This window comes from Barbus barbus (assembly GCF_936440315.1).
Source record: "Barbus barbus genome assembly, chromosome: 8".
Taxonomy (NCBI): Eukaryota; Metazoa; Chordata; class Actinopteri; order Cypriniformes; family Cyprinidae; genus Barbus; species Barbus barbus.
In genome coordinates, this window is record NC_136736.1 from 35,154,069 (window position 1) to 35,179,984 (window position 25,916).

At 34.9% G+C, this 25,916-nt stretch overlaps 1 protein-coding gene across 2 annotated transcripts in view; it reads left to right on the plus strand.

The window, feature by feature from the left end:
- Positions 1 to 25,523, plus strand: part of LOC306874235 (ras GTPase-activating protein 3-like) — a 52,322-nt gene extending 26,799 nt beyond the window's left edge. Inside the window, exons 6-23 of one of the 2 annotated variants that reach the window (XM_079424131.1) lie at positions 1,525 to 1,605; positions 3,063 to 3,135; positions 4,030 to 4,103; positions 4,248 to 4,509; positions 5,749 to 5,897; positions 5,972 to 6,086; positions 6,670 to 6,744; positions 7,901 to 8,024; positions 8,725 to 8,831; positions 8,910 to 8,987; positions 10,012 to 10,089; positions 11,951 to 12,024; positions 14,934 to 15,040; positions 16,117 to 16,199; positions 16,699 to 16,907; positions 21,469 to 21,572; positions 22,370 to 22,553; positions 23,758 to 25,523. In XM_079424131.1, the coding sequence (XP_079280257.1) occupies positions 1,525 to 1,605; positions 3,063 to 3,135; positions 4,030 to 4,103; positions 4,248 to 4,509; positions 5,749 to 5,897; positions 5,972 to 6,086; positions 6,670 to 6,744; positions 7,901 to 8,024; positions 8,725 to 8,831; positions 8,910 to 8,987; positions 10,012 to 10,089; positions 11,951 to 12,024; positions 14,934 to 15,040; positions 16,117 to 16,199; positions 16,699 to 16,907; positions 21,469 to 21,572; positions 22,370 to 22,553; positions 23,758 to 23,833 (2,053 nt within the window). In that variant the 3' untranslated portion in view covers positions 23,834 to 25,523. Of the gene's footprint in view, positions 1 to 1,524; positions 1,606 to 3,062; positions 3,136 to 4,029; positions 4,104 to 4,247; positions 4,510 to 5,748; positions 5,898 to 5,971; positions 6,087 to 6,669; positions 6,745 to 7,900; positions 8,025 to 8,724; positions 8,832 to 8,909; positions 8,988 to 10,011; positions 10,090 to 11,950; positions 12,025 to 14,933; positions 15,041 to 16,116; positions 16,267 to 16,639; positions 16,908 to 21,468; positions 21,573 to 22,369; positions 22,554 to 23,757 lie in introns of those variants that run through there. The other variant, XM_079424132.1, reaches the window with a different exon arrangement.
- Positions 25,524 to 25,916: the final 393 nt, after the last annotated feature.

The following is a 25,916-nucleotide window of genomic DNA, read 5'->3' on the forward strand; positions in this document are numbered from 1 at the left end:
TTCTTTAGATGTGCAGTTCTAAATATTTCTGAAAGAATAAATATAATATATAATATAGTATTTTATATATATATATATTTTTTTTTTAATGGATTTTATATATTAGAGGCTGTATATAAAATGTTTTATATTTATTATTTATTTTATTGTGATCAGATACCATCATTTATCAATTTCTAGCAATGTATCCTTATTTTGTGTATTTTTTGTAACTATTTTTGATATTGAAATTAAATAAGGACAGTATGTGATGTTGAGATATGAAGTTGATGCAACCCGAACTCAATCCTTAATATATATATATGAGCATCACGGCTCAATGCATCATGCATTGACCTCTACGCCACAGCTCTGAAGGCTTCATTGGACACATGCAGTAGGTCTCAGTCAGTTTGAGCCCAGCGCTGGACGTCATGGCTGGTGTTTTTATGGGCGGCTGTGTGACCAGGCCAGACGCAGCATTATATAAACAGGCTTAACCCACAGGAAGTGCCCTGGAAGGATCGGATGGTATTAGAGATGCTGTAAATCCTGTTCATTCATCAGCATTAGACCCAAAGTCACACTCACAGCCAGGCACTGCTGCATGCACACATCCACAGATAGAACAGCACTCTATGTGTGTTTATGATGTGATGTGAGTCTGAAAGCTCCCTGCTGATGTCATTCAGCGGATGATGGCACTTGTGTCTGAACGCAGCAGAGCTCGGCTCTGATTGGCTGGATGTGACATGTTGCATAGCTGCGGATTGTTTTGAGGCCATTTGTGATGTTAATTATAAAATTAATTTGAACAAAGAATTAATGCCAAAAGATCATGTTTGTATACTTTTCATGAATACAAAAATATTAAAAAAAATCTAATTTTATATTTTTTATTTAGTATATTTTATATATTAGAGATTGTACACTACCAGTCAAAAGTTTTTGAACAATAATATTTTAATGTTTTTTTTTTTTTAGAATTCTTTTCTGCTCACCAAGCCTGCATTTATTTGATCCAAAATACAGCAAAAGCGATAATATTGTGAAATATTTGTACCATTTAAAATAACTGTTTAATAATGTATAATAATAATAGTGCTTTCTGTGTGAATATGTGTTAAAGTGTAATGTATTTCTGTGATCTGCAGCTGTATTTTCAGCATCATTACTGCAGTCTTCAGTGTCACATGATCTTCAGAAATCATAATAATATACTGATTTGCTGTTCAGGAAACATTTATTATTATGATGCTGAAAATTCAGCTTTGATCACAGAAATAAATTACAGTTTAAAATATATTCAAATAGAAATCAGTTATTTTAAATAGTAAAAATATTTCAGAATGTTACTGCTTTTGCTGTACTTTGGATCAAATAAATGCAGGCTTGGTGAGCAGAAGAGACTTCTTTAAGAAACATTAAAAATCTCACAGTTCAAAAACTTTTGACTGGTAGCGTATATAAAATGTTTTTATATTTATTTATCAAGTCTGAGTGCTCGTGATCATAAATGGAGTTGTGTGTGTTTTCCTTGTGCAGGGTTCTGGAGTGTCAGGATCTGCCGATAGTGAATGGCCAGTGTGATCCGTACGCCGCCGTCTCGTTACTCGGCCTCTCCAGGTGAGATCTCATCTAGTTTATAAGCACAGATACTATATAAATCACTGAATTCAATGATGAACTGCCTTTAACTGAAAACTGAGTGTTTACTATTATCCTCCTGCATCACTGACACACTATTTTCCTATTTAATACCGTAAAGCTGCTTTGACACAATCTGTATTGTTAAAAGCGCTACATACAGCGGGTAAAATAAGTATTCATCACCATTTTTCTCAGTAAATATATTTCTAAAGGTGCTGTTGACTTATATATTTTCTGAAAAAATTAGGACGTGTTCAATACTTATTTTACCCGCTTGTAAATAAAGGTGACTTGACTTTAAGTGCTGATTAAATCTGTCCAATGGCAGGATTCCCACTCCGTCAGGACAGCAGCTCAGGGCTTAGCGTGTGTCCTCAGAAGAATAAACACATGCTTGAGTTCACCTCATGACTTCATGCGTTGCTTTAGAAATTATTTCGATAACAAATACTGAAGCTTGTCATTGTCCAGTCCCAACCGAGCCCTGTTATAAACACTTTACACTGTCAAAACATAATAAAGTACAATTATTATCAGTAATTTATCAAATATTATTGATTTAAAGGTAACACTTTACAATGAGGTTCATTAGTTAACTGTATTAGTTAATTTGAATAATGCTTCTACAGCATTTATTGATCATAGTTAATGTTAATTTCAGCATTTACTAATACATTATTAAATTTAGTTTCTTGAACTAAAATGAACAATGAATAACTGTATTTTCATTAACTAACATTAACAAAGATTAATAAATAGGGTAACAAATGTATTATTCATTGTTAGTTCATGTTAGTTAATACATGTTAACAAATGACACCTTATTGTAAAGTGTTACCGATTAAAAAGAAAAAAAATAATTATAATATTAATTCTTAAATACGCTACCATTCAAAAGATTGGGTTCAGTAAATTCTTTAATGTTTCTGAAAGAAGGCTCATCAAGGCTGCATTTATTTGATCCAAAATACAGTAAAAGAGTGAAATATTATTATAATTTAAAGCAGCTGTTTTCTATGTGAATATGTGTTAAACTGTAATGTATTTCTGTGATCTGCAGCTGTATTTTCAGCATCATTACTCCAGTCTTCAGTGTCACATGATCTTCAGAAATCATTATAATATACAGAAACAGTTCTGATTATTATCAATGTTGAACACAGTTGTGCTGCTCAATATTTTTGTGGAAACTGTGATGCATTTTATTTTTCAGGATTCACAGATGAATAGAAAGTTCAAAAGAACAGCATTTATTTGGAATGGAAATCTCTTGTAACATTATAAATGTCTTTCCTGGCACTTTTGATCAATTTAATGCATCATTGCTGAATAAAAGTATTAATTTCTTTCTAAGAATCTGAACGGTATGGTGTAAATTCAGCTGAAATAGCTGCAGATCACTGTCAGTGTGACACAAATGCATCTCCTCACAGGTCAGAAGCCAAGAAGACGAAGGTCAAACGGAAAAACAACAATCCTCAGTTTGATGAGGTCTTCTTTTTTGAGGTAGGAGCTCATTAGATGATTCTTTAATTATCACTGTATTTTCCTGAAAATAAGACAATTATAGTGGCATTCATTATAAACAACATTTAAAAATTATTATTATTGATAATTATATATTATTAAATTTAAAATGAAAACATCATATTAAAATAGAAACTGATTCAGAATATTGATAAAACTATAACAGTATCTCGATGGTAAAATATCACTGATACTAGTTTCAAATAAATATGTGATCAAACATGTACACATAAAGCTAGAAACTACACAGTGAAAGCATGATTTAATACTTTCAGTAAAGATAAAGTTAATTCTTGAGAGTAGTGAGATGTTCAGGATGAATCATCTGCTCTTCGTGATGTTTACTTTCTAGTTTATGTGGAAGAGTTTGCTTTGGAAATAGATCGTATCTGGAGGATGGTGGTTTCTCACTTTAACACTCACCACACCCAGATCTCTAAATCATGCAGCAGAAATTCATTTCTTGTTTCATTTCTACATATTTTTCACCCCCCCCCCTTATTTCGCTCTCCTCTCTCCCTTTATTTTTTTTCCTCTATAAACATTCTCCTCTGACCTTCTACAAACAGGCTGCTCTACATATATATTACAGGTTTTTCAGCTGCTTACACACTAAATCTTAACTTGTCATACAGTTTCTGTTTAACCCTCAAGCATCAATAAAATAAAATAGTTTTTTTTATTTATTTACCTCTAAAAGTACCATATTTATTATGTAAGATATGCTTCTTTTTATGTTATGTTTAATATTTATTTTACTTCGGTAAAAAAAAAAAATCATTCCTGTAAGTTCAGACAGCCAAATCCTAAAATTTTGGTGACTCGTGTTATGAAGGTATCTGCTCAGATATTGATCAGTGTTTGATCTCACAGGTGACCAAACCACTGAGCTACACCAAACGCCAGTTTGACGTGGAAGAGGACGACGTGGACAAGCTTGCGCTCAAGTGAGTGTGTGTGTGTGTCAGAGTGTGTGTGTGTGTGTCAGAGTGTGTGTGTGTGCATGTGAGTGTGTGTGCGTGCGTGTGTGTGTGTGTGTGCGTGTGCGTGATTAATGGTTGTAGTTGACATGAGGTGACCGGTGTTCTCAGGGTGGATCTGTGGACCGCCAGCAATCTGAAGTTCGGAGATGAGTTCCTGGGAGAGGTACGAGTGCCGCTGAGGGTGCTGGGACAGTCCGGTGTTCACGACGCATGGTACTTCCTGCAGCCCAGAGATAACAGCAATAAATCAGTGAAGGCTGATGAGCTGGGCTCGTTACGACTCAACATCGTTTACACGGAGGACCACGTGTTCCCCACGGAGCATTATAACCCTCTCCGAGACCTGCTGCTGCAGTCGGCACACGTCGAGGTCAGTGCTCTTCATCTAACTAGTCCTGTTGACTAACTAGATGAAAACTTAGTTGAATAGTAACCTATAAGTGTTGTATTGTAATGCAATATAATAACATGTAAAATAATATAAAGTACAATATTAAAACATTGTAAACATAATAAAAAACAAAGTAAGACTGTAAGAGAAACTGTCCTCTGTTATGATGTCCTGATAATATTTATTAATATTTTTAATTAGCTTGTATTTTTAGATTTTCAGTTTTCATTTCAGTTTTAGTGATTTTGTTATGTGCTTATGTCGTTTTTATTATTTTAAATATATATATATATTTCTATATAACTTTAATTAATTTTTTACATTTTAGTTTTAGAAATTTTTATATTTTAAGGCAACATTTCAAATTTGTATTTATTTGTACGTTTTTCATCAAATATTTATTTTCTATTTTATTTCAGCTTTATTTCCAGTACCAAATTTTTTTTTTAAATAGTTTAAAGTTTCGTTTTTGTTAACACTGTAAAGATTTTTTGTTTTCAAATAATAAAAACACTTAAACACACACAAGGCCCAAAAACGAAAACAAAAATATGGTGGATTAAAATTAATAAATGTATAGAGTGCCAAAGACAAATGTCCCTAATTATTAAAGTAATATGTCATTTTTATTAGTTTTCAAAAAATATTTCTATATAGCTTTAATTATCTTTTCTGACAGCTTTAGTCATTTTAATACTTCAAATTTTTGTATTGAACTGTTACCAAGGCAGCATTTTATTTTTATTTTTTCATCTGGTATTTATATTTCTTGATTTTTAAAGCTTGATTTCAGTTATTTTTAGTTTTCATAGTTTTATCTTTTATTAGCAGCTATATGGTCTCTCAAGCAGCTACATGCTGTACATTAAACGTATATTTCACTGAATGAGCAGGAGTTTGATTAAATAATGTTTTATATTAGAATAGTAGAGTCAAAAGATCACAGCGGTTATTAGAATTAACAATAAATAGATAAATTGAAATAAATAATAATAGTAATAGAAAATACAATGCGATACAAAAAGGTTTGAGGTGATCATATTCCCATTTGATTTTTTCCAAGTAATTCTTATTTGTGACCCTAATGATTTTTGGCATAAAAGAAAAATGGATAATTTTGACTCACACAATGTATACAAATATACCTGTGCTACTTGTGACTGATTTGTGCTCCAGGATCTCTCAGTCGTGTTGATTTGGGGTGTGTTTGTGTCGCAGCCCGTCTCGTCGTCCACGGCTCATATCTTGGGCGAGGTGTGTCGTGAGAAGCAGGAGGCGGCCGTCCCATTGGTGCGACTCTTCTTGCACTACGGTAAAATCGTGCCTTTCCTCAGTGCCATCGCCCACGCCGAGATCAGCCGAACGCAGTGAGTACAGACACACGTCAGCTGCCCTCAAACACCTGCACCTCGCCTTCCTCACCTTCCTCTCGCTCCTGCAGGGATCCAAACACCATCTTCCGAGGAAACTCGCTGACCTCCAAATGCATCGATGAGACCATGAAGCTGGCGGGGATGCATTACCTGCGCGTCACGCTCAAACCCATCATCGATGAAGTGAGTCTGTCTCAGTCTCTCCTGCGTTATCACTGAGTCTCGTCACAAGCCCTGCCTTCTCCATAGGGCTGAGCGCTATATCGAGTTTGTGCGTTATATCAATATATTTACTGTTTATATCGATATACAGTAGTTTGATACGAGCGCATCTGATAAATATCTAGCGGAGGACACAGACTGAGCTGCTGTGGAGAAAGTGCATGATACAGTTTGTTCTAAACATGTGACAAGCTTTATATAAAGGGCTTTAAAAACTGGTAAGATATGGTATAGTTTATAGTTTGGTGTCGTTTAAAGTGGCTCTGACAGAGACTGTTTGATGTGTTTGAGATGAGATGCTGTTTTCCTAAATGCATAACTTGTATTTCACAGGTAGCTATATTCTCCGTCTGTAAATGTTAGAAAGCCATGGAAATATTTCCATTCTGTTGTCAGAAGTGCATGAGCTTTCTGCTTCGTTATTCTCCGCTAAACTTCATTGAACGAGTGCCGTCGCAAATATCGCATATCAGCCAAAAAACACTGAGATATGAATTTTTGGTCATATCTCCCAGCCCTACTTCACTGTGTTGTTTTCCTGTAGATCTGCACTGACCACAAACCCTGTGAGATCGACCCGGTCAAGCTGAAGGAGTCCGAGAACTTGGACAACAACAGGGTGAGTCTAAATTAATTAAAGAGTTAGTAAACTGCTCGGATTAATAACATATGTATTGTACCATATGAATTGCAATACCAATACTTTTTTTTTTTTCACTTCGATTACAACATTACCAAGAAAATGTAAATAATTACTATATTAAAACATAGAAAATATAATGAAATATGAATAAACACTGTAAAAGAAACTGTCTTCTGTCTGGACTGTTATGATGTCACTTCCTGAGATATAATCCAGTGTTATTTTAGTATTATTTATGTAGTATTAGCTTTTATTTTTATATTTTTAGTTTTCATTTAAATTCTTTTTTTTTGTGCTTTTGTCATTTTTATTATTATTTTTTTGGGATTTCTATATATATATATACCTTTTTTTTTTTTTTTTTTCAGCTTTAGTTTGGCATTTTAGTACTTCAATTTTCAAGTGTTTTGTTCAGCTAAAAAAAAGAAATGAGTCTGCCACCTTAGAAAATAAAATGACATATGACATACATACATTTTAAAATAAAAATTAATAATAAATCAAAACAATGGTATGCTAAGAAATATTAACTGCTGAACTAAATATAGCTTCAAAACATAAAGTCAATTAGTTAGTAATAAAGGGGAACAAAGAAACACATTACAAGTGCTTTTAGATCATGAAAGATTTCCAGACAAGGAAATATTATTTTCTGAGCATTATTGCTGTTTGATTATTACTGATGACAGATGGCATTCACATAAATGAATATCCTTAATATCCTAATTACTTTTGGCATAAAAGAAAAATGTATAATTTTGATCCATACAATGTATTGTTGTCTATTGCTACAAATATACCTGTGCTACTCATGACTGCTTTTGTGCTGCAGGGTCACACATATATATATATATATATATATATATACAGTGTCCTCCACTAATATTGGCATAATATTTAAACATATCAGTTGTTTTGTCCTGTCATAAAGAAAGTTTACATTAGTTTTGCATCATAAAAGCATACGAACGAACACAGAATCGATTGAGAAACACTGAAGAGAGAATCTTGTGTGTGTGTGTCTGTGTGTGTGTGTGTGTGTGTGTGTGTGTGTGTGTGTGTGTGTGTGAGAGTGTGTGTGTCTGTGTGTGTGTGTGTGTGTGTGTGTGTGTGTGTGTGTGTGTCTCCTCAGGAAAACTTGCGTCAGTATGTGGACCGGATCTTTAACGTCATCACCAGCTCGGGTGTGAGCTGCCCGACGGTCATGTGTGACATCTTCTTCTCGCTGCGAGAGTCTGCGGCGTCACGCTTCCAGGGTAAACGCTCACGCCGACAAATAAAACAACAGAAAGAGTTGCTCTAAACACTCCTCCAGTGACGCAAACGTGAGGGAAAGAGTCCCACAGAAGCGGATTCAGAGCTCTTTTGCTTCATTTGAGTATTATTATATATTTTCATTTGTCATTTAAATAGTTTTTTTTTGTTATTTGTATATTTGTCTGTGTATTTTTATTATTATTATTATTTAAATATTTCTATATAGCTTTAATTAATTTTTTTGTTTTAATAATTTTAGTACTTCTACTTGTGATTTAGTTTGTAGCCAAGCATTTTTCAAATTATAATTAAATTTTTTTATATAATATTTATTGATTTATTTATTAGCTTGATTTCAATTACCCGAAATGATTTTGAATGATTTTTAGATTTATAGTTTTATCTTTCATTAGCAGTTTTATGGTCTCTCAAGCAGCTGGAAGGCAGTCACATGCATTAAATGTAGATTTTACTGAATAAGTAGCAATAAGTGTCCTGTAATCAGGGTTTGTTTCTCTCATTCTTCTTCTTGTGTTCTGCACAGCTTCCTGTTTACTTTAGCTGCTGTGTTGAATTGTTAGTGTTATACTGCCACCTTCAGATCACAGCTGGACACTGCAGGGAACCGGATTGCTTTGTTTTAGTCCAGAGGCTTCAGTAAAGATATCCGTGATGTTGATGTTGTGTGTGTTTTTGCAGTTGACCCGGATGTGCGCTACACAGCTGTTAGCAGCTTCATCTTCCTCCGTTTCTTTGCTCCCGCCATCCTCTCTCCGAACCTCTTCCACCTGTGTCTGCATCACCCGGTGTGTACCACCTCCTCTCTGTTATCCATCTAATAATTACTCGGATGTGTTATTTTGACCGAGTTTGTCTCTGTAAAGGATCCGTGCACGTCTCGGACGCTGACGCTCATTTCCAAAACCATCCAGACTCTGGGAAGCCTGGCCAAGTCCAAATCTGTAAGTGAACATTATCAATATTTACCATTACAAATCGTGACTTGCTACCTTATTTGTAATATAATGCATATAAAATAATATAATTTTCACATAGTATCATATTAAAACATTGTAAATATAATTAATAAACACTTTAAGAGAAATTGTCCTTTGTCTGGACTGTGATGATGGCACTTTCTGAAATATAATCCAGTGTTATTTTAATATTGTTTATATACTATTATAATATTTATTAATATTTGAATTATTTTTATATTTTCAGTTTTCTTTTTAATTTTATTTGACATTTTAGGAGTTTTATTATGTCTTTCTGTATTTTATTTTAAATATATATTTTTATATAGCTTCAATAAATTTTTCTTCCAGTTTTAGTAATTTTGTTATGTTCTGTTTTTATTCTTTTTTTTTTAGATATTAATTTATAGCTTTAATTTTTCTTTTAGTTTTAGTAATTTGTGTTCAAAATGTTTTATATACATTTCCATATTGCTTTAATTCTTTTTTATTTTAGTTTTAGTCATTTTTTACATGCTTTCCGTATTTTTAATGCGTTTTTTATGTATTTTGATATAGCTTTAATTCATTTTTCTTTCAGTTTTTGTTTTAGTATTTTTTATGTGCTTTTGTCATTTATAAGTTTTTGGGGATTTTCTGTGTTTTTACAGTATACAATTTAATTATTTTATTTTTCTTTCAGTTTTAGTTTAACTTATTGTATTTCAGTTTGTTGCCAAGGCAACATTTCAGATTTTAATCTTTAATAATTTTAATAATTATCTTTCATTTTATTTTAGCTTCATTCAAATCACCAAAAACAAACCATTGCTTTTAAAAGCGGGTGATGTCACAGCATAAGTTTGAACACAAAGACACATTTTTGCACAAAAACATACATATGTAGATTCAATGGGTTTTTTTGTCATTCATAACTCATCAGAATATAGCGGACTGATATTCTGATGAAAAACTCTTCTGTTCTGTTCCTCGCTGTAAAATAATGAACGCGCTCGTCTCTCTCTGACAGGCCAATTTCAAAGAGTCCTACATGGCTGCGTTCTACGACTACTTCAACGAGCAAAAGTACGCAGATGCAGTAAAGAACGTGAGTGTTTATCATATATATATATAATATATATATTTATATTTATATTAGGGGTGTAACGGGTAACGGTACGTTTTTGATACAGAAACATTAGTTTCTTATTTATTTGGTTCCACTGTGTTTGCCGATTTTCAGTGTTTTATATTTAAACTTTGTGTAGCATAAGTTATTTGTTATTTTATATAAGGTCTATAGCATGGTGTATTTGTATTCGTTTGGGTAATAAATGAAACATTCTGTGTTTAATGTAAGTGAGTCATACTTTTGTTATTGCCAAGTCAACAATTGACGTCAAAATGCCGCTAATTCGAAAATGAAAGTACAAGCTATTTAAAAGCAAATAAAAGTGAGGAAAAGAGAGAAAACTACCTCACCGTCGCAACCTGGAGTACATTATATTTCAGACACTTTAAGCTCTTTTATTTTCTAAATATAATAGGATTACTCCAACGAATCGTTCGGTTTGTAATGCATACCAGTATACTCAATATACGGTACATTCACATCACTGCACTTATTCACAATCACAAAAGTACATTATTTGCTTTAAAAATGTCATATGTGCTGTTCTGATGCGCACGCATACTAAAAACCCTGTCCAACTCAACGCTATTTGAGCAAAATAAACAACATTTATGAGACAGATTTGATGCTGTCAGATTTCGTCGGTGATTTCAAATATGAAATTTAATCTTAAGCTTGGCAAACAGTTTTGGAGAATTTGATGTTTCCCCATTCAAAGAGATATAAAACACACAAAAGTGTACATATAAACAGTTAGTTATGTCTGAAGTGAAAGTAAACAGTTGAGAGAAAAACAGCTCTTAAAGGGGCAGAACTAAACATGCTGCCGCTTGTCATTAAAGGGATAGTTCACCCTAAAAGTATAATTCTGTCATTATTTATTCACTCACATGTTGTTCCAAATCTGTATTAATTTCTTTCTTGTGCTAAACACAAAAAAAGATATTTTGAAGAATGTGAGTCACCAAACAGTAGCTGGTCCACATTGAATTTAATCAAATAGATAACGTTCAACAGAAGAAAGAAACTCATTCAGGTTTAAAACAACCTGAGAGCGAATAAATGATGGTATAAAAATAAAACACTTTGACAGAATTGACAGACAAATCACTCACTGCTCTTGACTGAAGAACTTTAATACAGTTGCTTTAATAAGAATCAATGTACAATTGATGTATATATAGTGTTTTATTTTAATATTTGTTCATTCAGTTTCTCGAATGCTCTGCTAAATACAACTACTGTACCTGAAAAATAAAGCACTTTTTGTTTTATTTGTATATTATGTGTATTTGTAATGTGCATCTTTGTTCTTATTTTTTAATTACAAAGATAAAATAATGACAAAGATTTTTATCTTCGCTCACTTTGGCCTATATTTGCCATTCTTTTTAATATTTTGTTACCTTGAAAGGCTTTGTTTTTAAAATAAGGAAATTAGTTTGGCTGTAATGCTCAGATGACTTGCAAAATAGTAAAACCAACATGACACAGAAACGTGATAAAATCGTGAAAAAAATTGTGATATGATATTTATTTAATATATATATATATATTTACATTACATTTAGCAGATGCTTTTATCCAAAGTGACAACAAAAGAGCAATGATACACAAGTGCTGTGACAAGTTTTTATAATAAATAAATAGAAAACAAGTAGATAGAATAGAAGAAAAACAGAAAACATTCATGTTAGAGGGATCTCTTTTTTTTACAAAGAAAGAAAAGTCGAAAGAATAGAAGCATAATTGAGAATGTTAGTGTTAGAGGGTCAAGCTTAGATGGAAGAGATGTGTTTTTCTTGAATATATATCTATATGTGTGTCTGTGTGGCAGTTCCTGGATCTGATCTCGTCCTCGGCCCGCTGGGATCAGAAGAGCATCGAGACGCCCATCATGCTGAAGGAAGGGTGAGAGACGCTCACTCTAACAGAAGCTTACTTTGTAATGTAATAGGTTACAAGTTACCCTGTCTAAAATGTAACTATTTCAATTACTTTATTAAAGTAATGTAACTGATTACATTTGATTACTTGTCTAAATTTATAATCATGTTGAAACATGTAAAGCAGGCAGGTTTAACCTTACAGGGATTACTGTCACAATCCTTTATCGCTTCAATTAGGATTATAATAATTTAATTTTAAAGCACAACCACCACAAAATCAGACTTACTTTGAGATCATTCTGAGATTAAATACTGGTTTTAAACCATAACAAGAAATAGTTTAGTAGCTATGCTACTGTTTTGAAATCAAATCTTTGCACAGTTATGACTGGAAACACTGGCATCTAACAATGCCTTGGAAAATAAAAAGCATATACATAAACCCAAATAGGAAATAAAACAGTTATTGAATAGGCATGTGTCCTAAACTCCTGAAGCATCGCTGTCTCATATATTAAAGCAGTCACTCAATTAAATCTGTATGTACTAAATCAGATGTAACTCCCTTTGTAATCATTAACATTTTCACAAGTAACTGTAATGTAATTACACATTGTTTTCTTACAATTACATTTATTTTGTAATTAAAAATTACGTAATTTAGTTACATGTAACTAGTTACTTCCCAACGCTGGTGCCAGACCAATCAGCATGTGTGTGTGTGTGTGTGTGTTTCTCTGCTGGACGCAGGAGCGTTAAACTCGTTATTAAGAGGTTTGATGCCAAAGGCTCTGGCAGGTAAGCTGCCGTTGTGACCTTTGACCCTTAACCTCCTGACCCCGTCGTAGCATCCTCGGTGTCTCTGTTGTTCTCCTGATGTTCCTGCTGGGCTCTCCCTTTCCTGTTAGTGAGCACAGACTCTCGCACCCTTCCTAGTGCGCAAACCCTTCAGAGAGCATGAGACTCAATGGAGATTTCGGTGAGGTTTCACTGTACTCGCTCTCAGATGAGAAATACAGCAGACACACACGAGTCCCTAGTTGCTATAAATGAACGTGGAGCAGCACAGACAATTTAAACGAGGTGCGTGTGAGCTTATATGAGTACAGTTAGAGACGCTGGAACTCTAGAGGAGATCGCTGGGGTCATTTTCTCAGGAGAAACATCTGAGAAGCAGGAGAGACTTCAGCGAAAGTTTCCATTTGCTCTCCATTTAGTCTCATTTCATCAATTGTGATTATAAATGTTACAAAGATCTCATCAGTGATTTTTCTTTCCTACTAGTAATAAGAATGCCCCAGTGTTATTTAAGTATCATATCATACATACACAGAAATGTAAAGGTAGTCACGGCAACTCGTCAAAATAAAAGTTCGGTTTAACTTGAAGACATTGAGCCAGAAATACATTACTATTTTTTGATATACTACTACTAATAATAATAAAAATATTAAAACTTTATTTTTTTAATGAATAATCACACATTTCTTCCATGCTTTAATTTGAATGTTTGCCAAAAAAATCAAGTAATTTTCAATAATAAAAATAAATGAAATTGTTTTATATCTTCATTTGATATCCAGTAAAATTTAAATACACAACAGTATTTCTGAGGAAAATAAATACATTTTATAAGGCTATTGTAAGAATAAATTTGAATAAATTAAGTTTTAATGCATTCAAATAATTATAACAGAATTTGGTAACAATAAAATATATGGTGAGAAAAAATAAAATAGGGCCCTAAACATGTAATTTTTAATAAATTGATTTGAAATTATGTAAGTTTCATGATTTTAATTAGTTAGACATGCTTGTTGATTAACACAATTCATTTTAACCATTAAAAAGGAGTCCATAAAAATTAAAACGGAACAAACAGAATTTGGGAAAAAATAAAAACGGATTTCATAGGGCCCTAGTATCATCGATTTACTTTTATAGTTTTTGTTAACGTTTTAAATTAGGTTTTATTTTTTAGTATTTTCTTTCCTTTTAATTTCAGTTAAAGTTTTAGTATTTTTTAGGTATTTTTGTCATTTTTATTATGTCTATAATTATTTATTTTTTTATTAATTTTAGTTTGTTTAGTTTTACTTAATTTAGTACTTCAAGTTAAGGTAAAAAAAAGTTATTTTAATATATATATATATATATATATTTTTTATTCATTTGCATTTAATAATGTTAGTTTATTTAATTTTAGTTAATGTTTTGAATTAGGTCTTATTTTTTGGTATTTTCTTTCCTTTTAATTTCAGTTAAAGTTTTAGTATTTTTATGCATTTTTGTCATTTTATTATGTCTATATAATTGTTTTTTATTTATTTATTCATTTTAGTTTTAGTTGTACTTAATTTAATACTTCGTTAAAGTAAAAATAAAATTGTATTAGTTATTTTAAAATATGTATATATAGTTTTTATTAATTTGAATGCAATAATTTTAATTAAATTTTAGTTATTGTAGTTTTCCTAATTTATCAATTTATAATTTTAAAAAATATATATTTTATTTTATTTCATTTTATAAAGTTTATTTCAAGTAACAATTTTTTTTTTTTTTTTATGGTTTTAGGTTTAATAAACTAGAACTGGAAAACAGAAATTATATGTACACTTATTTTACACAATATTTACTAGAATTCATTCAACAAAATTTGGAAATGTAAAAATGTCCATTATACATTCAGAAGACAAATACACATCAGCTGGTATTCACAGTGTATTCAACAGAATCCCTGAACAATCCAGTTTAGAGAGAAATAAGATGTTTATTGTGAAACTAATCAGTAATATGATAAATGAGTGCAGTGGTTGGTTTTGTTGACGTCAGAACGAGTTGATTATTAATATGAATGCGGATGTAGTTAGTGTGTGATTGAGACTGGAGGCAGTTTGAGTTTAGACTGGTTCTCCTCTGACCTTCCAGATTCATGATCAAACGAGCTCAAGGGCGAAACCGCTTCGGTCTGAAGAACTTCAAGAAGAGATGGTTCCGCCTGACCAACCATGAGTTCACCTACCACAAAACCAAAGGTAACGCAAAAGGTTTGTCCCATACTCTCGCTACAGGTGTGTTCATCTGTGGAGTCCTGAAGCATGTCTCATCATGTGTTTGTGAAGAAACAGAACATCAACACTGAGCAATATCACAATAATACGCCATATAAAGAAACATTTGAGTTGGTAATTACTGTAAAAAAACTAAACAGATTCTCTTTGATGCATGAATTATTAAAAATTTTAAAAAGTTTATTTTGCTTCAAAACCATAAATAGTATGCATTTTTCAAAATATAAAAAAGTTTACAGTACATTTGAAAAATTTGGGGTCAGTAAGATTTTTTTTAAAGAAATGAACACTTATATTTATCGAGGATGCATTAAATTTATCAAAAGTGCCAGAAATTTATTATGTTACAAAAGATTTCTGTTTCAAATAAATGCTGTTCTTTTGAACTTTCTATTCATCTGTGAATCCTGAAAAATAAAATGTATCACAGTTTCCACAAAAATATTGAGCAGCACAACTGTTTCCAACATTGATAATAATCAGAAATGTTTGTTGAGCAGTAAATCAGTATATTATTATGATTTCTGAAGATCATGTGACACTGAAGACTGGAGTAATGATGCTGAAAATACAGCTGCAGATCACAGAAATAAATTATATTTTAACCGATATTCACACAGAAAACAGCTGTTTTAGATTCTAATAATATTTCACAATTTTTACTGTATTTTTGATCAAATAAAATGCAGACTTGATGAACAGAAGAAACTTCTACCGATCTTACCGATCCCAAACTTTGGAACAGTAATGTGTGTATTTTATATTACAAAAGACATAAAAATATATGAAATAGAGTCATATATAGAAATATAGGTACAGGTGTGATTTTTAAAATGGTTTTTAAAGGTGTAGTGCACACCAGAGACAAAGACTGAGCAGAACACACTGAAACCTGCAGAAAACACTGATATACATGAATCAATCAAACGTATTCCTGCCCCGTTGGTACAACCATGCTTAAGTGTTTATTTCGTTTTGTGTCGGTTGTTGATGTGTCTGTGTGGTCATCAGCGCTGATGTGTGTCTGTGGTTGTGTCCAGGAGAGGGCGCTCTGTGCAGCATCCCTATTGAGAACATCCTGGCTGTAGAGAGACTCGAGGAGGAGTCCTTCAAAATGAAGAACGTAAGAGAAACCGCTTCAGATTCACATAAGTGTCCCTGCAGCACAAAAGCAGTCATCAGTAACACAGGTATATCTGTAGCAATAGCCAACAATACATTGTATGGATCAAAATTATACATTTCTCTTTTATGACAAAAATCATTAGGATATTAAGATCATGTTCCATGAAGATATTTAGTAAACTTCCTACTGTAAATATATCAAAGCTTAATTTTTGATTAGTAATATGCATTGCTAAGAACTTCATTTGAACAACTTTAAAGGTTATTTTCTCAATATTTAGATTTTTTTGCTCCCTCAGATTCCAGATTTTCAAATAGTTGTATCTCAGACAAATATTGTCCTATCATAACAAACCATACATCAATGGAAAGATCATTTATTCAGTTTTCAGATGATGTATAAATCTCAAATCTCTCATGACTGCTTTTGTGCTCCAGGGTCACATTTGATTGTTTCATAGACGTCACCTGCAGCAGTGCTGTGGTTTTTCCTGCAGATGTTCCAGGTCATCCAGCCAGAGAGGGCGCTCTACATCCAGGCCAATAACTGCGTGGAGGCGCGCGACTGGATCGACATCCTGACCAAGGTCAGTCAGTGTAACCGCAAGCGTCTGAGCACTTACCACCCATCGGCGTTCCTCAACGGACACTGGCTCTGCTGCAAGCTGTCTGCGGACACGGCTCCCGGCTGCACTCCATGCACAGGGTGAGTCTGGACCACATCACTCCTGTTTCAGCTGGGAAAAGACTTTTATTCTTAGAATCCTTATTAGGGCTGTCAAAATGGCTGAAAAACTAAACTTGAATGTTGTATTTAAATATTACCAATAATCGAATTATATTCGAATTTAAAAGGCATAATTTCACTTAGGGGGAAAAAAGCTTTTGGCTTCTCTCCTGAGAAAAATATTACTAATGCACGTTTCTTCAAAGCAATAAAATAACACAACTACCTTTGAAAAAGTGCATAATGTTTAAAATAATGTTTCTAAACCATAAATAATTAAGTTGCTTAAACAATTAGAAACAAAACAGCATCATGCATGTATGTATAGTTAAATACAAAGGACCAAAAACCAATCACAGAGTACTTTTTCTATTTAAAAACATGAGATGCAGTGGGATTGGGAAAAAAAAACGGCATAAATTCTCCAGACATGTTTTTTAAAAGTTGAACTTACATTAATTTGACATGTCTTTCTAAACATGCGGCTCTTGTGCGAGACACGAGCGCAACGGTGATAGATGTCCCTCTAGAAAATGCAATAAATATGCGTTCTATGTGAGCAACTTGGTTTCAGTTTCGCCGTAAACCACATCTTCTCCACAAAGATATTTGACAAATATTCAAAATTCAAATTGTTTTTGACAGCCCTACTCCTTACCAGTGTTGGGAAAAGTTACTTTTAAAAGTAGTGCATTGCAATATTGCGTTACTCTATTTAATATAATTTTATTACGTTTTATCTATTCTCAATTTTGTGATTTTGGTCTATTTTTCTCCATATCGTCTCTTCTTTCAGTCTGGAGGAAAGAAACTGTGCAAACTACACATTTATTTTATTGCACTTTCTCTATTTGCATCTCTAAATCAAGATGGCGCCGCTGTGTTTGGACGCCGTCCAGGTCGCTCCGCTCAGATTTACCTTTTATTTACTTTTTTACTTAGTTTTACTTTCTCTTTTTACACATCTCACGTCGGCACTGATCACCTATAACATAGAAACACTTTTGGACATTGGAAACCGCTACACCAACCTGTTCCAGGACACTCTATCCACAAATCCATTGTGGCCTCTGGAGATTCTTCAGAACGAGCAGATAAACAATAACCCCCCGAGGCGACAGATCAAGAAACACCGTGGGAAACGCGCTGGGACACAGTCCTCCTCTTCCGAGTATTCTGCTCGCAAATGTCCAATCCTTGGAGAATAAGATGGACGATCTTAGAGCCAGGATTAGTTTCCAATGGGACATAAGGGACTGCAACATCCTTTGTTTGTCCGAAACATGGCTTTCGTCCTCGGTCCTGGACACTGCTGTAATGCCGAGTGATAACTTCTCTGTTTTACGGATGGACAGAAGAGCAGAGGCCGGTAAATCCAGGGGTGGAGGAGTGTGTTTCATGATTAACAAGAAATGGTGTGATCCCAGGAATATCTACATTCTGTCGCGTTCCTGCTCGCCTCATCTGGAACATCTTTCCATTATTTGCCGCCCATTTTATCTGCCCCGGGAGTTTTCATCGATCATTGTTACTGCTGTGTACATTCCACCACAGGCGGACACCGGCTTGGCTTTGTCTAAGCTCCACGATGTGCTCAGCAGCTACATTAACAAACATCCTGATGCTGCCTTTATCATCGCGGGGGACTTTAACAAAGCCAACCTCAGGCAGGTCATGCCGAACTTTCATCAACATGTATCCTGTCCAACTAGAGGACCAAACACACTGGATCACTGCTACTCTCAGTTCAAGAATGCCTACAAAGCCCGCTCACTACCGGCTTTTGCCAAATCGGACCATGCCGCCATTTTCCTCACACCGGAATACAAACAAAGGCTCGTTCAGGAACCTCCGGTGCAGAGAGTAGTGACGCGCTGGTCCTCCCAATCAGAGGCTATGCTATAGTCGGCTCTTGATGACGTCGACTGGGACATGTTCCGGGCGAGTTCTTCTGACGTCAGCGAGTTCACGGATGTAGCATTGAGCTTTGTAAACACGCTAACCGAGCAAGCTACAGAAACAATAACGATAAGGACATTCTCCAATCAGAAACCGTGGGTGGACAGAACAATCCGTGCTGCGGTTAACACACGCACTGCCGCTTACAATGAGGCTCTTCTGACCGGGAATATGAGCGAGTACAAAGCATCGTGCTATGCTCTCCAACGCACAGTAAGAGCCGCCAAACACAGATAGAGAGAGAGAATTGAGTCTCATTTCCAGCTCAACGACTCTCAACGGATGTGGCAGGGACTGAGGACCATCTGTGCCTTCGGAAACAAATCCTCCGCAGAGGTGAGAGCAGATCCGTTGCTGGCTGACGAGCTAAACATCTTCTACGGCCGCTTCGATTGCAACGGCGGCGGCGCGTCTCTGCCGTCCAGCGCGTCTGGAAGCAGCAGGCAGAGCAGCGATGATCATGTAATCACCGTGTCGGAGGATGAGGTTCGGAGGGCGCTAAAGAAAGTGAACGTCAGGAAAGCAGCCGGACCTGATGGGATAACCGGCCGTGTTCTGAGGTCCTGCGCTGATCAGCTCGCTGGTTTGTTCACTTCCATCTTTAAAGAGTCTCTTGCTACCTCCGTGGTTCCCACCGCATTTAAAAAATCCATCATTATCCCTGTGCCAAAGAACAATAAACCCTCTTGCCTGAATGACTATCACCCAGTTGCCCTCACATCTATAGTCATGAAGGTTTTTGAAAGACTTGTAAAGAGCCACATTTGCTCCTCCATCCCTGATACTTTGGACCCCCTTCATCGCCCAAACAGATCCATGGACGATGCCATCTCTCACGCCCTCCACTCTTCCCTCACACACTTGGACAGCAACAATGGGAATTATGTAAGGCTGCTATTCATTGACTATAGCTCAACTTTCAACACTATAGTCCCCATCAAGCTGGCATCTAAACTCACAGACCTCGGCCTAAACTCCTCACTCTGTGACTGGATTCAAGACTTCCTCACCGGCAGACCTCAAGTGGTGAAAGTTGGCCAGTTCACCTCAAACTCCATCACTCTGAACATAGGAGCCCCACAGGGCTGTGTCCTGAGTCCCCTGCTCTACTCTCTCTACACACATGACTGCGTGTCCTCTCACAGCTACACATCTATTATCAAATTCACTGATGATACTGTGGTTCTGGGCCTCATCTCCAACAACGATGAGACCGCATACTTGGATGAGGTAGAGAGACTCACATCATGGTGCCAGGACAACTGTCTCTCTCTGAATGTGAGCAAAACTAAAGAGCTGATCATGGACTTTAGGAAGAGACCGCAGCAGCCCTACACTCCTCTTATGATCAGTGGGACCCCTGTGGAGAGGGTGAGTAGCTTCAAGTACCTCGGTGTAAACATCTCCGAGAACCTGACTTGGACTACACACATCCAAACACAGGTTAAGAAAGCCAGGCAAAGACTGTACCATCTGCGACAGCTGAGGAAATTCAGGGTCTCACCAGCAATCCTGAAAACTTTCTATTCAGGGACCATAGAAAGTGTATTGACTCAGTGTGGTATGGAAACAGCTCCAATCAGGACTGCAAAGCTCTACAGAGAGTTGTGTGCTTAGCTGAGCGCATCTCAGGGTCTGCTCTCCCCTCTCTGCAGGACATCTACCTCAAACGCTGCAAAAATAGAGCTGTCAAAATCATCAAGGACTCTAATCACCTGGTAACCGTCTATTCACTTTGCTTCCATCTGGTAAACGCTTCCGTAGCCTGATGGCAAAAACTGAGAGACTTAGGAGGAGCTTCTTCCCCCAGGCCATCAGGCTAAACTCTAACTCTGTGTCATAACATCACTTGACTCCATGTAAATATCACCATATCAATAAGCTATTCATAATTTTTTCTACCTCATATGCTGCTATTTAAATACCCTGTACAATGTTTTGGACATTTTTTTGCACATTCCTCTTATATTACTATTTATGTCAACAACATACTGACCTGCACATTTATATTTATATTTATAATTTTTATCTTTTATTTTATTTTATTTTATTTTTTTTCTACTTTTCTTTTTCTTAATATTTGTATCTATATAATTGCACTGTCCTTGGAGCGGACCTGACCTACATTTCACTGCTGGTTATACCCTGTATAATTGTGTATGTGACAAATAAAAATCTTGAATCTTGAATCTTGTAAATTTCAATCTTTAAAGAGTTTTTTTCTTTTACAAATAGCAAACTTTACAGTTTTATTCCTCTCTATATTCGGAAGGTTTGTTCGTGTTTCATTCACACTGATCTATACTCCTAAAAACATGGTGAAAATGTGTTTGTTTTCTGTCTGTTGACAGTATTTTCAGATTTATGGAGTGATAAAGAGACATTTCCCCTCTTGAAAAACCTGTAACTCTAATATGATGACAAAATCAAAAATTATGAACCTGGATTTATCCAATCTTCAGATTTATGGATGCAAATAAGTGCACATTTAATTAGATAATGCCTCATTTGCATATTTAAACATAATATTTGAGAAAACTTGTAATACAGAAACGTTTGTGTCTGTATTTCTGTGGTTCAGTGGACTTCCAGCCAACATCCAGCTGGATGTAGACGGAGACCGAGAGACGGAGCGGATCTACTCGCTCTACAGCACATACATGGCCAAGCTAGTCAAGATGCAGGGTGAGTGAGAGTGAACACACGATACAGTATCACTATGTTTAAATCTGTCACATTTACATTCATGCTTATGACACACACTTATCCAAAGGGATTTACACTGCGTCCAGTGGTGGTCAACTCAGAAAACTTACAAGTCTGACTTCAAAGTACTTCAATTAAAAGAATAGTTCACCCGAAAATGAAAATTCTGTAATTAGTTACTCACCCTCATGTCGTCCAAACCTTTATGTCCTTCGTTCATCTTCAGAACACAAATTAAGATATTTTTGATGAAATCCGAGAGCTCTCTGACCCTCCACAGACAGCAAGGATACTAACACCATCAAGGCTCAGAAACGTAGCAAGGACATCATTAAAATAATCCATGTGACATCAGGAATTCAACTGTAATTTTACAAAGCTACGAGACTACTTTTTGTGCGCAAAGAATACAGTTGTTAGTATCCTTGCTGTCTGTGGAGGGTCAGAAAGCTCTCAGATTTCATCAGAAATATCTTAATTTGTGTTCTGAAGATGAAAGAAGGTCTTGCGGGTTTTAACGACATGAGGATTGTTCCATTTTGTAACTAATGACAGAATTTTCATTTTTGGGTGAACTATCCGTTTAACATTCTTATTCAATTCTAGTTGAAGAACTTAATGTATCGACACACCTAGTTTTAGTGTATGTTAAGAAAAAAAAGTTTGAAAATGGGGACCTTTGAGTCAAAAAGGTTGAGAATTTTATGATTGAGAACATTATAGTGAGAATGAAGATGATAAATAATTGATGAGGTGTGTCTCATCTGTCCATCCAGAGGCTTGTGGCAGTAAGTCGGTGTATGACGGCCCTGAGCAGGAGGAATACTCCACGTTTGTGATCGACGACCCGCAGGAGACGTACAAAACCCTGAGACTCGTCATCTCAGCCATACAGACACTGGAGCAGCAGCACATGCAGTACAAACGAGACAAGTTCAGGAAAACCAAGTACGGCAGCCAGTAAGTATCTGTGACCAGTCATACCAAGCCAAGCCAAGCCAAGTCAGGTGTATTTATATAGCGCTTTTCACAATACACATTGTTGCAAAGCAGGGAAAACATGACGTTAATGTTTATAATGTTTTAATGTCTTCATGTCTTATAGTTGCATTTAACATATTAGAGCTGGATGATAATATGTGTCCCTGGAGCACAAAAGCAGTCTTAAGTCGCTGGGGTATATTTGCAGCAATAGCCAACTATACATTGTATGGGTCAAAATTATCCATTTCTCTTTTATGCCAAAAAATCATTAGGATATTAAGTAAAGATCATGTTCCTACCGTAAATATATCAAAACTTCATTTTTGATTAGTAATATGCATTGCTAAGAACTTCATTTGAACAACTTTAAAGGAGATTTTCTCAATATTTAGATTTTTTTGCTCCCTCAGATTCCAGATTTTCAAATAGTTGTATCTCAGACAAATATTGTCCTATCATAACAAACCATACATCAATGGAAAGATTATTTATTCAGCTTTCAGTTTCGAAAAAATGGACCCTTATGATTGGTTTTGTGGTCCAGGGTTTTTTTCCAACAAAAAAGAAAACCTGACAGGTGAGATTTGAGATATATAATTTTACACAACTATAATGCATGCATGTGGATAAAGTTGAATAGAATAAATGTTTCCAATTTTATATATAGTGCTGTGCGATAACACAAGTTTGAGTTAAATTACTAAAACTAAAACTGAAATAGAATAACTTAAAGGTGAATAGAAATATTCAGAAAAACACAACAAAATAAAGATAAAAAGAAATATTAAAAATCTAATAAAAATGACAAAATCACAACAAAATGACTAAAGCTGAAAAAAATAAATGAAAGATAAATAGAAATATAAAAGGGTAATAAAAATTACAAAAGCACATAGGCTAATATGACTAAATAAAAATAAAGAGAAATAGAACCATATGTAAAAATCTAATAAAAATTACAAAAGCACATAACAAACTAAAATTAAATTGAAAACTGAAAATATAAAAATAAAATCTAATTCAAAATATTAATACATACTATAATAGTATACAAAGAATTCTAAAATAATACTGGACTTGAAAAAAAACAGTACTTTGACTTACTGATTAACTTTATTTGATGCTTATAATTGAAAGTTATTGTTGGTCATTCTAACGCATCGTGTGTTTGTGTTCACAGGGAACATCCAATCGGTGATCAGAGCTTCCAGTGCTACATTCGCCAGCAGTCAGAAAGCTCCACCTACTCCATCTGACCACGCCCACTGCAGACACCGCGCGGTCTCCGTGGCAACAGTCGCATCTCAGACAGGAAACTCTTGAGTTACGGTTGACAGGAAGGCGGCCACAGACAAAAGCTAAACCTCTGGTGTTTTATACGATTTTAATCAATCAACAGCCGCTGCGCACTTCTGTGGACGATGTAGCTCCGCCTCGCGGCACGTTTTAACGTTTGATGATGTTTTTAAGCTAGGAGACGAGCAGACGTCCTCTAGCGGTGGATGCTTTTATAAACAGAGTATTGGACCAAAGGACTGATCCCACAATCCTTTGCTTTGACAGGGTTTTGTTGGTGGATGTGAGACCTGTAAGCGTGTTTTGAACTCGTATAGAAATATTCTGCTCTGTTTCCTCCGTTCACACGCGTTCAGTATTGATGTCACACCCACGGAAGCAGCGCTGAATTGTGGGAAACGTGTGGTGTGTGTCACAGCATGCAGACGTCCTCGGTCCAGCCGTTTCCAGCATGTGGCGTGACGCTGATGGTTTGTGGGTCCAGTCGTGTTCAGCATCACACTTGTGTTTTTATACTTTCTGTTGTGCATCACGTCCTGTAAATTCACTGATATCCTGCTCTGGTTACAGCGCGTGTGTGTGTGTGTGTGTGTGTTTGAATCTGAAACGAGGGCGCATGAGTGTGTTTCATTGATTAATTATGAATAATAATTCCCAGTTCATCACATCACATTTTATAGACATTTAATATGGATGTGATTATTTTGATGTATTTCATGAAACCTGTCAAGATCATGTCCTGCTCAAATTTCACCCTTAAATCATATATATATATAATATATTATTAGTATATATTATATATAATAATATACAAATAATAATAATATATTATTAATATAAAAAGTAATCATATACTATAAAAAATAAATGTTATGTGTATGTATTTTACAAGCATTAAGATACTTTCAAGACAATTAAACACATTTAACCCCCAAATTCACATTATTTTAATGCAAAATATTTTACTGTAATGTATGGTTGCCCATTTCTGCCACAAAATTAAAAAGGTAATTGTCTTTTTATCCCACAGTTCAGGCTTTTTCCCCGCAGAGTTATATCTCGCATTTCTGTGTTTTTATCTTGCAATCTGAATTTTTTATTTATATTATATATATTTTTTAAATGTTTTATCCTGTGGCAGAATCGAGCTTCCATAGTAAAGTAAAGAAAAAATATATATATATTGATGCTTCATATTCTTTATGGGGAAAATCATTTCTGATTTTCTTATGATTTGGGGGTGAAACATAAGCTGGAGATTCACACTTGTATTCCTTTGTTATAGTACGGTGTTGTATTTTTGTTAACACACGGTTCTTGTTTCTGTACGCCCTCTCAGTGATGCATGTTTCAGTGCTTAGATATTTTAAAACAGCCCTGTTTTCTTGCTCAAATGAATTGCTATTTATTTTTATATTGCAGAATAATGTTTTTGTGGAAAAATGAATCAAGTCAAAACTCAGAGTAATCCAAGCGCACAGTATGAAGTATGCAATAATGTCACCTACGAGTAGTTCTGTGTTTGATCTGTAATTGATGTAGGAACTCCAGAAGGGCCAGCAGCGGTGTGTTTGTGTGATGTGTGTACAGACCAGCCCACAGAACCACACACACATCTGTCTTTTGTTCAAATGAAGGCAATAGTAAAGAGATCTGTGTCCGAGTCTTTATTCCCAGATACTGTTCGCTTCTCAAAACACAAAACAAGAGATTAAAAATGACTTCAGGAAAAACATGAAGATGCTATATTGTTGTTTTAAATGTTAATCCCGTTCGAAAATTAACCATGGTTTTATTGTTTTTTTGTTTGTTTGTTTTTTGCCTTATTGACTACCATTTGTATAATTTTATTGATCAACTAATGCTGTGTTTCAGTTTTATTGTTCAGAAGTTGCTCCTCATGAGATCAGATGTTTCTCCTAAAACATCTGTGGAGAAATAAAACAGACCTGGTTCATTTAGTAAGCTCACAAAAAAATGTGGAGCAGCTCAGATCATTTGTCTAGAAATGAGTTCATACTGAGGTCTGAGCAACAAAGTAAC